The sequence below is a fragment of the Micropterus salmoides genome, unplaced genomic scaffold (assembly GCF_014851395.1).
Source record: "Micropterus salmoides isolate LMB-PRFRI ecotype aquatic unplaced genomic scaffold, ASM1485139v1 Ms_hic_scaffold_20, whole genome shotgun sequence".
Classification (NCBI taxonomy): Eukaryota; Metazoa; Chordata; class Actinopteri; order Centrarchiformes; family Centrarchidae; genus Micropterus; species Micropterus salmoides.
In genome coordinates, this window is record NW_024041151.1 from 19,925,667 (window position 1) to 19,941,625 (window position 15,959).

Consider the following 15,959-nt stretch of genomic DNA (forward strand, 5'->3'; position numbering starts at 1 on the left):
GAAAATTGTCAACTATTTTTTGTTCGCAACAAATGTCAAACATTTAATGGTTCCTGCTTCTCAAATGTGAGAATTTCAGACTTGCATTATAGAGAATTGGATATTTTTGGGGTGTTGTTGGATAAAACAAGACATTTAAGTCACCAGCAGTAAAACATTGAACCTTTTAAAGCACTGAAAAACAGATTTACCCAAAAATTATTTAAAACAATTGACCTGATACTGTTCAGTTCTTTCTTTAATAGACTGAACATTATACTTTTTGTTAAACATGGTATGCCACATGTTTTTATGTCTAAATCTTTACACTTTTTTAAAATTGACATTAAGTTTCAACACGTCTTTTAGGTCCCAGTATTTCACAAGATGTAATCATTCACAAGTCGCGCATGAATGCATTTTAACCACTAGAGGGCAGCATATACTTTTCTACAATATAAATAACTTTTGCTCTTGAACACATTTGATCAGTAGCTAAAGTTGATGCTCATGAGTTGTTAAATTGGTACTAATATTGTGTTTGAGCTCATTTGCTTTCTCATGCATCAACATTAGTGGGCTGATTAGTAGCTTATTCTCCAGTGACTCTCATATTCTTTGTGTTACAACAGTTTAGTGTTTCTGATTAAGCTCTGGCTAATACTGTGTCTCCATCTACTTACTGTCTTGTTAGACTGATAGTGACCATTAAGAACTTAAATAAGACTTCCTCTGTATTTTTTCCCCAGGGTATGTCTATGCAGAAGAGGGCGGCTGAAGACAGACTTGCCAACACCGGCTCGGGTCAGTCCTTCCTGGCCCGGCAGAGACAAGCCACCAGCACACGCCGCTCCTATCCAGGCCACGTCCAGCCAGCTACCGCAAGGTAGATGGCAACAAGGCAGAAAAAAAATAAATACTGCGACAAACTACCTTACAAATCTCCTGAACTTACATACAGTAGATGTGCCTTTTTTGAGGCACACTATTTCCATTCATTTCTAATGGACATTCTTGTTTCCGTGCATTCTGCCTATTGATTTTCTTTTTTTTCTTCTTGATCAGATCCATGAGGTAGAGATGCCAGACAAGGCTGCCCAAATCCCCCCCCCCCCCCCCCCCCCCCATGACTAAGCATATTTTTTCCTGACTCCTGGGATGCCAGGCTTCTACCCTTTTCACACCCCAGCATATTTGATAGGGTCTGACTAACTTTTGCCAGGCCAGGTAATCTGGACGCCAAGGCAGAGAAGAACCACATCCTCTTGACACGTTACTATAATTTATGTTTAGAAGAACCGCTCTGCCTGTTCATGCAGTATTTATGCACATCTCTACCTGTGATAGCATTTGAGGTTCCTCCTGGTTTTTGACTGGAGTTGTCCGTTTTAACTCTTATGATGTAGCTTTAAGCAGGTAACAACAGTTTTCATTTACATGTGCCAGTGTTTGTATTTTTTAAATGGAGATAAGTTGCTCTTCTGTCTTGTATTATGTTGAGCAACAAATACAGTGAGTCATAGTAAGATGTATAGTCATCACATGTAAATGTTCCATTTGCTTGCTTAAATGGTCTGAATAATCTGTCATAGGACTTCATGATTTGAGATAAAAAAACAGGTAACTGTTACCTGGTAACAGTGCAGCAATTATTGTGAATGGCAACTTCCCCTGAGGGGAAAAAAGACAAAGTAACTGCTTCAGCTGTGGAAGTTGTTTCAGACGTTGCAGTCCATGGCAAGATAGATTGTGGCAGAGATCAATGTGCAACATAATTGTGTAGACTGGTTTTCATTATCTTTCTTAAGGAAACAGGGAAAGGCATCAGTTCACATGGTGTTAGCCCTACCAGCATTTTCCAGGTAGTGTCAGACAACGCCTGATGTGCCATAGTATTGAATTTAAATGTATGTACCACAGTATTTGGTCAATATTATCCTCCTCACACGACACAGAAAGAAATGGGTTTAAGGAAAATCTAGTCGTGAGACTGTTGCTGAGTTTTAGTTTCGTTGAAAAGGGATTTGGTTTGTAGCTCACCCTTAAAACCAATAAGGCGACTTACTTTTCGTATCATTTAAGAATCTATTAATTGCTCTCCTAGTAAAAAGGTTTTTCAAGGTGTGTAAAAAAGCACTACACAATATTGCCTACGTCACTTTATATAGGAATCTTGAATAGATATGCTTGTTGCAGTTGTTCCTATCCTGTCTTTAACCCATCTTTTCTTCCATTTTGTTTACATTGTCATTGTTTTTAAGGTACATCGTGAATGATCTCTTATTAACATGATGGACCTTTTTAGAAGCCTTGAAATGAACCCCGTTCATTTCCTGTGTGTGTGTGTTTAGAATGAGGCAAGACTGTCAGGCTTACAGACCCCGCCGTCTGACCGTTATCTCTCTTTCTCCTCCCTCAACAGCAATGTCACTGCATGACTGGCTCGCCAATGAACTGGCCTGTCTTTGGCCTAAGCTGGCTCCCCTGGGCTAGGCTGGGGCACGCGATGCATGAACTACCTGCCTGCCTACTGTTTGCATGACTTTACATTGACTCAAGCCTGCAAATAACCCAGCACAGCACCAGCACCAGCACCAGCATGAGCACTAACAACCTTCTGCAGTGTCATGCATTGTTACCTCCAGACAAGCCTGATGAGGGATGGGGTCAGAAACCCTCACCTTCATTCCCCCAATTAAAACCCTTTCCACCCTCTCACCTCCTTATTCCTCGTGTTCTCCTGCTCTTTGTTCTCCTCTCCATTCTCCTGCCCTTCTCTCCATCTCTACTCCCCCCAGCCCTCACTCTCCCTGGACATACCTGCTTGTGCTTTCCACCACCGCATCAAGTCTATTACAATTCAACCTATGTCACAAACACCTCGGACAGGGGCAGAATATCGCAGCATAGTCTGTCAATCAAATAGTTGATCCATTAATAGGCCTTTTCTGTAGTGCTTGTGTGTAACTTGACATTGGCTGGCTGCTTCAGGATACCTCAATGACATATTTTCACATATCTGTTTTTTTTATTTGCTTGGTTTGAGGAAAGTTGAAATCAAGTCATGTGAGAGAAATATTTGAGAGGTGCAAATCAGTCTGCATAACAAGATATAGGAGTCCGCTCCCGCTTTAAACTTCTGAGTGTGTACCGGTTCTGCCCAGCCTCTTCTCGACATGTTACTAGATGGCATTTTAGAAGTGGCTTTACCTCAAGTATTAGTGAGTACAACAAGTTTTGAACTGAAGGAGAGCTTATGGGACATTACCGTGTTGCCCTGTAGGCTTTTGGACAGTTTGCAGTAGCAGCATAGGATGCAAAATAACTGTTTTAAAATGAATAACATTGTTTCTGATATACTTTTATACAGGATAAAAGCCTCATTAAGCCTACATGCAATTTTACTTTATCGAGCGTCTCGATAAAATGCACATTCAGTTCACATTTATTGTATATAGCGTTTCTGATTTTGGCTAAATTGTAGTTGACCACTTTGTTATTTATCTAAGTAAGAATAACCCGGTCTAATTGAGCCCAAAGCAAGAAGCTCCACTCATAGTGCATTTTTTTCACACATTTAATACATTTCACCAGCAAATGTGAAGGCTAATTTGATTAATTGCCTGAAAAAATATTAATAGTGATATGAAACTGTGCATTAGCTCTTGTAGGCTAATGTACAGTACATTCATTTGGTTAAAATAAAAGGTAGCCTTTTTTTAATTAATGTCCTAAAGTTTTATTTCCAGTGCTTATTAAAATGATGTCAAAGTGTGAAGAAGACTGGAAGTTAAGGACCTAAGGATAAATGCATATTATAGGCATAAGTGCATGTATTATTTTAAACGAGAGATGGTTGAATCCTCCAGTTTAGTGCCTTTGTTTAAAATGTGAGATTTAAAAACAAAAACAAGACTGGCTGGTCTTTTTAGGATGTAAGGCAGCAAGGCAATGCCGCCTTTTAAGACCAGTTTTATTGTGTTATTTGAAAAGAGAGGAAAAAAAGTCTGAGATGAACTTTAATCTCATCCACGTGATAAATTTCTTGACAAAACAACTGTTTAGTTTAAGTTGGCTTAATGAGGGCTTTTCTTCTGCTTTTAACCTATTTTACCCATGATTGTTATATTGTGTAAGCTTCATGTTAATTCATGCAGTGCATTTTTATCTTAATGGCTTATTTATTCTTTTGCCGCTTGTACAGCTGTTAAATTTTTTAAATATTAGTAGTATTATCATATCACCACTTATACTGTTACAATGGATGTGAAATTTCCATATGACATCAACATACTGTTACATACTCGTCTTATGCAACAAAAGGAGGAGATGGTTTGATACAGTGTTTATCTAATGAAAATGACAGAGGTTATTATATTAACTGTGTCGACACTGATCAGTGTAAAACGGAGAAAATAGTGCAAGGCTGCATTTACCTCCAGTCTTTTCAGGAAGAGGACTTTCTCTGAAATGTGCTAGGAAACTTGTCATGTTTGAAACTGAATGTTTTCTCATTAACAAAAAGCACATTTTACACTTTTAATTCACTGAGTTGTTGGTGAATTTACTGTGACCCTACAGATGATCATATTTTCCAGTGTTTTAGCTACGGCAACAAAGACCAGGGCCATGTTTGTGGAAAAGGCTCATTAGCTGTATGCATGTGTAATTGCATTAAAATTAAGTTAGCTCAGATGTTTGGTTAACGTATCTTGACTAAACAAGGACCAATCAGATCATACATTGGGCATCTAGAAGTGAGCAGTGAAATTACATTTACAGTATAAATTCCTTCGCAAAGAAAAGAGGTGACATGTTTTCTCCAGTTCTCTACTTGTCTCCGACCAAATCCGTGTTTTGTAAACCACATGCCGTGAATATCCACAGTTTGAGCTGTAAGTTATATTACACACAACTCTTTTAACCGTCCATCCCCATTTGGTTTGGTAATAAATCTGTATATAATTGAACACATCCACATTGTGGTTGACCTGTTTAAAGTTATATCAGGGATGTTGGTGAAACATTTCTTTGTTATTTGGTATCACCCTAAGAGAAAGCAAGATTATGTTATCCCCTTTTACCCCCCATCAAGACAGCCACTGTATTTTGTTGTTTATATGTGTTTGTGTATATACTTATTATTATGGGCATATAATGAGACACTGGGGGAAATATTATCCCAAGGGAGTTACAGTAATAGAACCAGAGAGACTCATGTCAGAAGCCAGCTTGTTTGGGCCATTTTCAACCACATTGACCTTTTATTAATGCTAATTTCGTCTCAATAAAGACGGAAAGGTGACTTCTTGATGTACTGTTCAAGCTATAACCCAAAATGTTTCCTTAATATTTGTGTTTGAGAACAAAATACTGTATGGTGATTGCAGAAATCTTTACAAAACATAATGTAAAGTATTACTTACATGCCTAAGCTAAACTGAGTACCCCGTGTTCCCTAGTGTTACTTGACTGCTAATTGCACTGTGGGTCAGTCAAAAGTGTAACCGAGATGAAACAAACAACATGAGGCTGTTAACTGGTCACTACGTGTGCAGTGTTTGCTGTATTTTTTTACTCATTGGCATTTCTTTACATGTTGAAGTAGCAAATAACCTTCCATTTGCCAAGTTTTATATTGCTTATATGCAAACACACTATGTACATACTTCATGTGACCATGGTAGTGGAGTTTTCTGGCCATTTGAGAATGAGAAAATAAAACTCATGTCTACTTAGATGGATTTCATATAGCATCTATCCAGTGAGGACCTATTGATTAAGATGTGCTTCCTACACTGCAAAACTTGGACATGACATTGTAAATAAAGCTTGTATAAAACAGGCTGCTTCTCTGTTTTTAAATTTTTACATAACATGACCAATAAAAATATTCTCATGCTATCAGATACCGTACACATCTTGAGTTGCTTCTTGTGTCTGATTTCATAGTTGCGCCACTTTCTGAACTAAAACAAAGATGGCAGCCTGCTGGCAACATGGATAGGAAACAGTTTGTTTTGATCTACTTTCACTTCTCTCACAGCATTTTCAGGGGGCAGCAAGAAGTTATTGTCAGTGAAAATGCAGCTGTGACGATCCATCCATACATTAAAGGTGGAGTAAGCAATTCTGGAGAAATCCAACACAATGATGAATACCATGATATAGAACGAACAACAACACAGCATCCAATTCAGTCATAAAGATTACATTAGTCATTAAGATCAATTAACTCTGGTACCATGGGATTACTAAAAGGTATGTTAGAAAAGTAAATCTGAAAAAGTGAATTTTAAACGTGTTTTCAAGAGGAACACACTTTCCAATGTAAGGTTGGCCAAAAAATATCCACAAGGTAGGTGATTGTAGTTGTTATTGTCAAAAATATGCCCTCCTTTTTAAAAAATAGTAATGTAACTACATACACGTGTCAGTATGCTGTACAAATATAATACGCATTTATTGTATAAATGACCAGAAATAGCTTTTTAAAAAAACGCCATTTTGTCGTTTCTCTCGCTCATTTTGAATTGCCCGCCCAGGACTTCCGGGAACTATCTGCGGTCTCCATGAACCACGTGACGATGTAGCGTTTTGGACCCCCGCTGACGCGACTCTCTGGTTAGAGCGAGTCCTATACTGCGCTGTGATTGGCCAGCTGCGTATTCGGGGCGTGGCTTAGCGAAGGGTCAATTCAAACCGATTCAAACACAACAGAAGACCACTCAGTTCTAGTACTTGTTTAAAATTTAGGGAATAAAGTGAGTTTTCAGACAAGTTTTAAAAGTTTTGAGGGTGGGGAGCATTTTGACCTGTGGAGGTATCTCAATCCACAGGGGCTACTTCTGAAAAAGCACAGTCGCCCATGGTTTTTGTGTCCGTGGGCAGGTCACTTAACCACTATACCTGATACACAAATAATAGCTGGAACGGCTGAAAGTTTTGTGTGGCAGGGTGTGGGCCACTTTGTTTGTTTTTGATTTACAAAGTCAATGGCTATACGCAAACACCAAAAAAAAAAGGGGTCACTTGAGTAATTTAATTTTACTTACAGCAAGAGACTCCCCAGTTAACTTTCACCCAACTGAGCAGTTTAAATTGAAATTTAGATTTTAAATAATAAGAAGTAAAAGCATATATACCCTAAATATCATCCCCAAAAGTAGAATGCACACAGGAAGCATGGAAGGCAGATGATGGGAGAGGTGATTCAGGTTGTTTTTCTGTGTCTTGAAAATATCCTTCAAACGATCTTGTCCATAATGCAGAAAAAGTCTTGACATTTTTCAGGTGATAAATAGTTCAGGTCATTGGCATGATATGAAAGTGAGTATATGAGTATGAATATAGACTCGAAGTGAATGTGTATTATAGTTACAAAGAACATCTACAGATTGTTAAGTGTCCATATAACCTCGAAATTACAAACTCCCACCTCACATCTTCACTGGTAATTTACTATATGTTCTAGTTCCAGTTGCTCCATTCATCATCAGGATTTCAGGAATAAGGTCAGGAATAGTCAGAGAGAAAGTAAAAGGCAGACAGTGAGTCAGGAACATTATGAATAGGATGAAGCACTGACACAGTTCCACTGGTGTGGTCCAGACAAAAGCCCTAATTCTACTGTTGTTTGAAACAACATGATGTCTGATTCATTATCATTCCATTATGGTTAGACATTCTCTCTTATTTTCATGTTATTATAGTCATATGCTGATGATGTAGTGATTTATGTACACAGCTACACAAAGCAGCAACTTGCTTCAAAACATACCAGTGCAATGAAGCATATCATAAAATGGCTTGACAAATCATGTCTTATGTTAAATGTATGTAAAACTGTTGGCACATTTTTTTCAAAGAGACCATGTAACACTCCAGACCCAGACATAATGATATCAGGGCAAAATTGCAAGTTGTGTCTGAATACAAGTTTCTGGGTGTCCGGATTGATACAAATAATGTAAAAAGTATATGCAGAAGAGTTCGATTTACTTTAAGTTACTTTAGATTTGTTAGACAATCACTCAGCTTTGAAACTTCTTGCTGTGGCTTTATCTAGCACGTTGTGTTTGTTACTTATTGTTTGCATTGTACCCATCTGACTATTATTCTGTAAAAATCACTTTGACGTGACTGTAGTAAGTCATTTTATTTAATTTTAAATCTTTATTTTAGGTTGCCTTTTTAAATAACTGGGCAGGGTCAACAGATGAAAATTAGCCTGTTGAGCTAACTCTGGCTCATTTACAGTTGCATCGCTGTTAATTAAAGTACTGTCCTTGTCAAATAACCAAATAAATTAAATTAAAATGTAATTTATCTTTGGGATACACTGTAAGAATTGCATGAGCAAGTTTACTTTCATTTGAAAATATAAGAAAAGTTTGACACCTTTAATGCTTGGAGACTATGTCAGCTAAATGGCAATACTGTAGGTGCAAATATTGTACAGTACAACCATTTTACAGGACATTATTTCTCACTTACCAGCAAATGCTGTCAGAGTAAGAACATTGGTTTTAATATCCAAAGAAAATATTGTCATTGATCCCATATGTTTTCTTTTCTTTTTTCAACTCTCTGTTTCTCAATATTGAAGTAATTATGGAATCATTCCATTGGGAGGAAAATCAGAGCAAACGAGAGTTGTCATTTCCCTAATGAAAGAGCCTGTTATTATTTCTTCATAACTTAGCGTTTGGCTGACAATATGGGCTTTATGACACTTTAAATTTACATTTCAATCAGACTGGTGGGGGGGGTGGGGGGTGGGGTGGAGGCCTGATAATACAAGGCTCTCATTGATCCACACACTCCAACGCACACACAATCAGACACACACAGATCAGGTGGTGTTTGAGCGCTTTGGATCGGAGCCTGGGCGGATACCTGACCTGAGATTTTAACACACACGTGCACACAAAAAGCATGGACACACACACACACACAGAGCACTTTCACCGTCAGCCAACACGGCGACCTCTCCCACTTTTACATGATCGTTTTTGGCATGACTTCAATGAGACACAGGTGAGAAGTGCACTGGGGAAACTGAAACCTCATGCTCAGCCTGTTGACACAGTCAGAGAGTAAAAGGAAGGCAGAGTGGCTCTTTAGATTGTATTGACCCCTGTGCAGATCCGAGCAGAGTTTGAGGCGAGCAGTTTGACTGACAGCCGCTGTGTACGGGAGACCGTGGTTTATAAAAGACCAGCCTGCAGGCCAAGCAAGGATGTGATGTTTTTTTGAGACACAAATCTCTTTCATTTTGCATAAAAACGTATTTATTCCTGCCAGCCTGCCCTCTCAGGGTTGTTTGGCTGTTAAAACGCCTCTCATTGAGCAATAGGTTACCGAGGTCACTAGAAGAACAGATCTGATTTTCTTTCCTTCATCAAGCCAGACATTCTCAGTCAGATTCTTAGGCTCATGTTATGTTAAATCCACTCTGATATACTGATACATTCCCATCAGAATGATTGACCTAAGATGATAACATTAAACAGGAGTGTTTTCTTTTTCCACAAGTTCTGGGTTCATTGTTTTGCTTAATTGTTTAGCCTCACATCAAATCAATCTTTTTCCCTTTTGACCCAACTGTCCTCTAGACAGAGACCATAGTTCATCATAAACCACTTTTTTTTCATTTTGTCTTTTATTTTGACTTTTAACTTGCATCCATTATCTATGGGCCTACTGCTTATCCTTAGAGGGTCACAGGGGCCCGGAGCAGATCCCGGCTGACACAGGGTGAGAGGCAAGGTACACGCCATGGACAGGCCAGTCAATCACAGGTCTGACTCAAACAACCATTCCCCCTCATAGTCACACCTATGGGCAATTTTAGAGTCATCAATTAACCCAAGATGCATGTGTTTGGACTGTGGGAGGAAGTTGGAGTACCCAGAAGAAAACCCACAGATTCATTTAGACTACTTATTTTAGGTCCAACAGGCTATTATGTACCAAGGTGGTTTGATAGCTACAATTAACATATAACCCTCAGCCAACATACATGAGAAAGTTTTTATCTCAAGTTATGAATGGATTTGTATCAGTCTGTTTGGAAAGGCTGGCCATGTAGCATGGAAGTTATGAATATTTACAGTTTTATTGGACTACAAGTTCATTGGTGTGATGGCTCATTAAAAGGCAAGTGACTTCTGAATGGGTTCATGAAGCACAGTCAAATGTCTTGCCTATCAGAAGACAGAAAAAGATTGAAACATAAGGGGTAGAGTAACAGCATGTAGTGACTGCAGACATTTTTCCCAGTTTCGACAGTTTTAAAGCACCTAGATAGTAAAACTGACATTAATACACAGCTATTAAAATACAGTACAAAACAGCAACATGCCAATCATATTGTAAAATAGCACACATTTTTGTCAAAACATATGTAGGCCTACTGCTTGCTCATGAGCAGACGCAACAATGAAATCTAGCAATAAGATTTATGCACACCCTGTGATAAAATATGGTGGTAAATTCAACAGTCGACAGGTACTTGACACCATCCAATTGAAACCAAAACACCAACGGACTGCAATGGACTTTACTGTAAAGGACTTTACAACAATAACTTATTAGTTTAATAAAAAAGGTACCCTCTGGATGTTATGAACACTTGCAATGCTATGGAGGAATCATAGACAGGATAGACATTCAGTTGTTTCACAATTCTCCACTGACCTACAGGTGGTGGTAGTGCACCAAGGAACAATTACAATGATCCAGCAAGTGCAAGGAAAAAGAGCACAATTAGTAGCTTAATGTGGAAGTTAACAATGCATTTCTCAAAATGATCATCTTTGCAAATGTTTTATAAGAATCTAAAAGCATTCACCTTCTATGTCAGGCCTCAAGGATACACACAATGCATTTTAGTGAGAAACACTGAATGTAAACAGAACATTTGTTTTGGTTTGTTTACAAGAAAACCCACAGGGCGCCTTCAAACCAAATTTATAATGAGTAACAATACAGTATTTGCTCATTTTATTTTGTGTAAGTTGTTCCAAAGGTGTGGGGCATTAATTGCAAGTGTTTTATCATTGACTGAAGCCCATGCACTTTTTTACCATTAGAAACAAATTCCATTAGTTTTGACTTGGTTTTAGGGTTTGTGTGTGCATGTGTGACACTATAAGCTGAAGGCTACAGCAAAAACAGAAATAACGGCCATATCCTTCAATATTCATTTCCCACTGTCTCTCTGGGCATCCAGGTTTTCTATCATTCAATTATCTCTTTTGCTGACATTTGCCTTTTCATACCTATATTTCCAGGTGGTTAATCTGTATTTAACAAGCTTCATAAATAGAGTGCATGTGGGCATTTGGCTGACCAAATGCACAAATAATCAAGTTCAGGTGAAGCAGATAAATTTAAACTCTCTCTCTCTCTTTCAACCACACACATACACACGTATACGCAGGAAGAAGCTGGCAGACAGCTGAAAACCACTGGACCAGAGGGATGAACTTCTGAGTGATCTCCACGCTGTATGAGCCGGAGTGAGTCACACTGGGTGCCGTGACCACTAAATCAAAGAGCTGTTTGAACAGCTGCATTCCTTCACACCCCTTCATCCTCTCTCTCTCTCTCTCTCTCTCTCTCTCTCTCTCTCTCTCTTTCTACTTATTCTGGTTTTGCCTCCGGTGATGTTCTGGTGTGACTGAGATCAAGCCTAATGGAAAAAGAGTGCAGAAGTGAGGTATGTCATCCTTTCACTGTGGATGTCTATTAGAGGTTGGGTGTGAAGATGAGACAGAGAAACTCTGTGAGGCTTCACAGCTTCAACAGCAGCTGATTTATGGACCAATGACAGCCTGAGTGAGTCATTATGTTGCTTCCAAGTCTCTTCACCCACACAAAGTGTGAGGCTGCTGACTGAACTACTAGCAAGTTCATTCTATAGTGTTTACTATTTAGAAAACTGTGTGTCTTAGTGAAGTTTTGGTCAACAACTTAAAGGAATACTCATTTCGGGAACGATTTATGCATAGAGGTGGGAATTTGTGATGCCTTCATAATTCTGCCCATAAGATAATTATGACAATATAGCCAAAACGCCATTTTTAAAAGTACAGACTTCGCATCAAATCCACAGGCACACTTGTGTCTCCATTAAAAACTGATCTTTTAGCTAATTGTTTATTTTGAGATTAATAACTCCTGTCACTGTGAACTGAGAGACTGAGAAAGTGGCAGATGAGTTTAATTTCGTGTTTAAAAAAAGGTAAGCTTTAAATAAATTATGGTGTTTCCATGGTCATACAGCAAAGCAGGTAAAAGAGCCAATACAATTTAATATCCCTTAATTAAATCATTAATGAATTTCTCAATATCTGCTACTATGAGCTAGGTTTTATATATTTCAAATATAGCTCTGTATCTGCTCATTTTGAAAAATCAGCTTTGAGCCTGAACAAACAATCTGTAGTGTCTAATGACTAATGCAGAACAGATGATACATGCATGATGGTTCAGGTCCTGTAGCTACCACCCTTGATTTGGTTCACTTCTGTAATCACTGTATTAGTACAGTGGACCAATAATAATAATGAGAAGAAGAAGAAGAAGAATTAACATTGTTTATTGGTTAAATTATCAATAAAATAAAGCAGGACAAGCTTGGAAACACGCATGCAGCAGTAATGGTCAGAGTCATGGTCAAGTGGAAAGAAATGTTGATTTTGAGCGCTTTGAAGCTTCTGACAGTGACAGATAACTGACGCAGCAATTTAAGCATGTCACCATGAAAACTAATGATCTGAATACACATGCACACTGCACATCAGAGAGAGAGAGAGAGAGTCTCCTCGGAAGGTCCTGGAAGTTGCGGGTGGAGTTGGAATGATAATAGTAGGAAGGATAATTATTATTTCTCTTTACCTAACACTGGCTGGGAGCAATAAACAGTTCACAATCAGCTTTTGACCTCAAATGGAGACAACAGCAACGGGATAGATGAACTGTTTTTTGTTTTCAGCAAATCAAATTAACAAAACTTAACATTGTTTTGGTCTGTTTGTAATTTGATGCCAAACATGACAATATACTAAGCAATCTTTTTATACTCGACACAATGTCGTGAGACGCAAAGTAACTGAGATGACAGTTTGATTGATGATTAACCTCCTTAGACCCCAAACAATGAAAGTTTGGTATAAATCTATTTGATTTAAAAAAACATACATCGTTCATCTTTCCCCTCTACAATTTTGCACCAGGATAGAATTTATCGAACGACAAAAAAAAAAAAAAGTCAGTCGTTTAACTTTTTAATGCCATTGTTTTTTTTTTTGGTCAATAATCATTAAGATCATTCCAAAACACCTTTTTTTTCTTGGACACACACAGATACCTATTGCATTTAACACTTGTATTTACCCACTGCATCCCACTTTTTTGCATCATGGTTATTATTATTATACTATTATCATTATTTTAGTTCATTTTTAGTTCAAAAAGTCTGATAATGATATGCTTGCAGATGTAGGTTTTTAAATGTTGTTATTGAAGAGTTGTGACCAAAGTTGTCTACTGAGCAGGATATTTTATTGTGTAAAAATATCCTGCTCAGTATGCTCTGGTCTTCAAACTATGGAGACGCTGTTTCTAATTACCTCAGACATATCTGTGACATTTCCCTACTTATATTATATGCATATATGCTGATACTGATATATCTGCAATGTTGAACGACGTACACAGATTTATTGAGCTGTAATCATTATGCATTAAGCTTTTGGCATTGTCCTCTTATTGAGACCATCTGCTCCACATAGGGATGAAATTTCCATGAAAAGAAGAAAAGGGATGATTTTATTTTATGGCTTCATGTTGAAAATATAAGGCTGAATGAATGCAGTTTTTCTTCTAAATAAGGCAAATTAACAATCCTCAGATCTCTATGGGGAGAATCATTTGAGTCACCGAGGCGGTAGTTACAATAATACACACTGCCAAAAAAATGACAAAAAGACAAAAACTTAAAACAACTACACCGAAGTACAATGACTTAAACTGCCAAGCATTTGATCAGTACATATCCCCACTGCATGGGCAGTATACAAAGACATTATTCATCCCAATTATATTTTGTCATTTAAAACTTTGACTAAATGACTTTTCAAAAATTTTATTTGACCTATTCACTGAAAACAACCAAATGACCAGCTGCCTTTGTCATTATTTGTGCTGAGTCTGAAATTGCAAGATCACAACACAATCTCTGACAAATTATACCAAATATACATTTTCTTATTATTATTATTTGGAATGTCCTTGGCTACAAATCAATGAAATCTGCAAAATATGTTTCCTAATAGAGAGAAGAAACAGGACATTGGTGGTGGGGGGCTAGTAATTAAGGACATGAGCAGGGAGCAGACCTTTGGATCTAGTATTCGTGGTATGTGTGTCAGCCCACAGAGCCGCCGGGACACCCTTGATTCCAGTAAATGCTTTTTACCATGAACACCATTTTTGCTTTGATGCCGTGACTAACAGCTCAGTCACACAACCACTTCCATTGCAACTAACCGTGCAGTCTGCTCTATGTCATTCAGTGTTAATGTCATGTTTGTTTTTGAAATCTGAAACTATATATGTTTACAAGAACCAGATAATTAAGTGTGTTGTGAATATCAAAAACTGCAATCATGTGGTTTGTATCCGTGCTAAAACTAGAAGGACAGTGTGTAAAACATACTGACGTTGAGTTATCTGGAAGGTTTGCTTGCTTGTGTTGGGAAGTCACAGATCATAATAGATGGCTTTACTGTAAGCGGCACAAAAACACCATTTAGATCATTCACATGTTCAGGTCAGATTATCATTTCACACAAAGAAAATCAATGTAGTTTACATAATTATACATTGTATATATTTTTTTTCTAAAATCCAGAAAAGACATCATTGCAAAGGTCATATCTCCTTTCAACAAAGATAAGTCTGTTTGAAATGGCTGTAGTAGTGATACGATTAAAATAACTACAAAATGCTGATCTGGAATCCCGATCAGCATTTTATAACCACCACAATGTCTCTGTCTCTTCAGGAAACAGGAAATTTAAGGGAGTCACTGTTTACTGTGATTACATAGATTAAGATTTGTCTATAACACATTCCAGACAAGGTAGCACGTAACAATAAAATGTATGAGTCACTGTTTTGGTGGTGAGAAGTAACCAAAACTTCCTTCAGCAGGAAGCTACCGAATAATGGACTTTCATCATTCTGTTTGTTTGTATGTAAAAGTCAAAGTCCAGCAGTTAAAAAAAAAGAAATTCTAATGTGTATCAATGAAGCAGTCAATATGACGATGAAGTCCACAGAAACCGTCATGCAGTCACTGTCGCGAGAGATCACAAATAGCAGCTAATATTAGTTATAATATTAACAGATAAAGATAAAATATGTTTTTGAAATTCCCAAATAACACTTTTTATATTAAAGCCACTATGTATAAAGTAAAAAACAAAACAGTCTTTATAGATGGCTGAATGCAATACACAATTAGTCTAGATGAGAACATTAATACCGCTGTCATTTGCTACAAGTTATACGTTAAACATGAAGCTCCAGGCAGCATACGGTTAGCTTAATTAGCATAAAGACTGGGAGCAGCGGGAAACACTACCTGGAACAATTATGGAGGCAGCTAGCCTGTTTTTTTAAACATCCTGCAGCACCTATAGCTCACTAATTAACATGTTAACTCTTGTTTGTTATGTCTGTACCAAAAACAGACAGGCTAGATGGAGCCATGTTAGCCTAATACCAGTCATTAAACTAAGCAGAGCTAAGCCATCTGTCTGCTAAGATAGCTACTACTAAGAGTAATAACTACTAATGATATACTACTACACAATTAACAATAACATAAGAGTAACAATAACTTTAGCCATAACATGAACAACAAAATAATAAAGATAAATTGTACATTTGACAGATCTCTATAT

The 15,959-nt window shown here is 37.6% G+C and overlaps 1 protein-coding gene across 3 annotated transcripts in view; it reads left to right on the forward strand.

Annotated features, from left to right (window-relative positions):
• hook3 (hook microtubule-tethering protein 3) overlaps positions 1 to 5,895 on the forward strand; it is a 28,087-nt gene extending 22,192 nt beyond the window's left edge. The window contains exons 23-25 of one of the 3 annotated variants that reach the window (XM_038733384.1): positions 729 to 865; positions 1,045 to 1,053; positions 2,402 to 5,895. In XM_038733384.1, the coding sequence (XP_038589312.1) occupies positions 729 to 865; positions 1,045 to 1,053; positions 2,402 to 2,417 (162 nt within the window). In that variant the 3' untranslated portion in view covers positions 2,418 to 5,895. Of the gene's footprint in view, positions 1 to 728; positions 893 to 1,044; positions 1,054 to 2,401 lie in introns of those variants that run through there. The other 2 variants (XM_038733385.1, XM_038733386.1) reach the window with 2 other exon arrangements.
• The last annotated feature ends 10,064 nt before the right edge of the window (positions 5,896 to 15,959 follow it).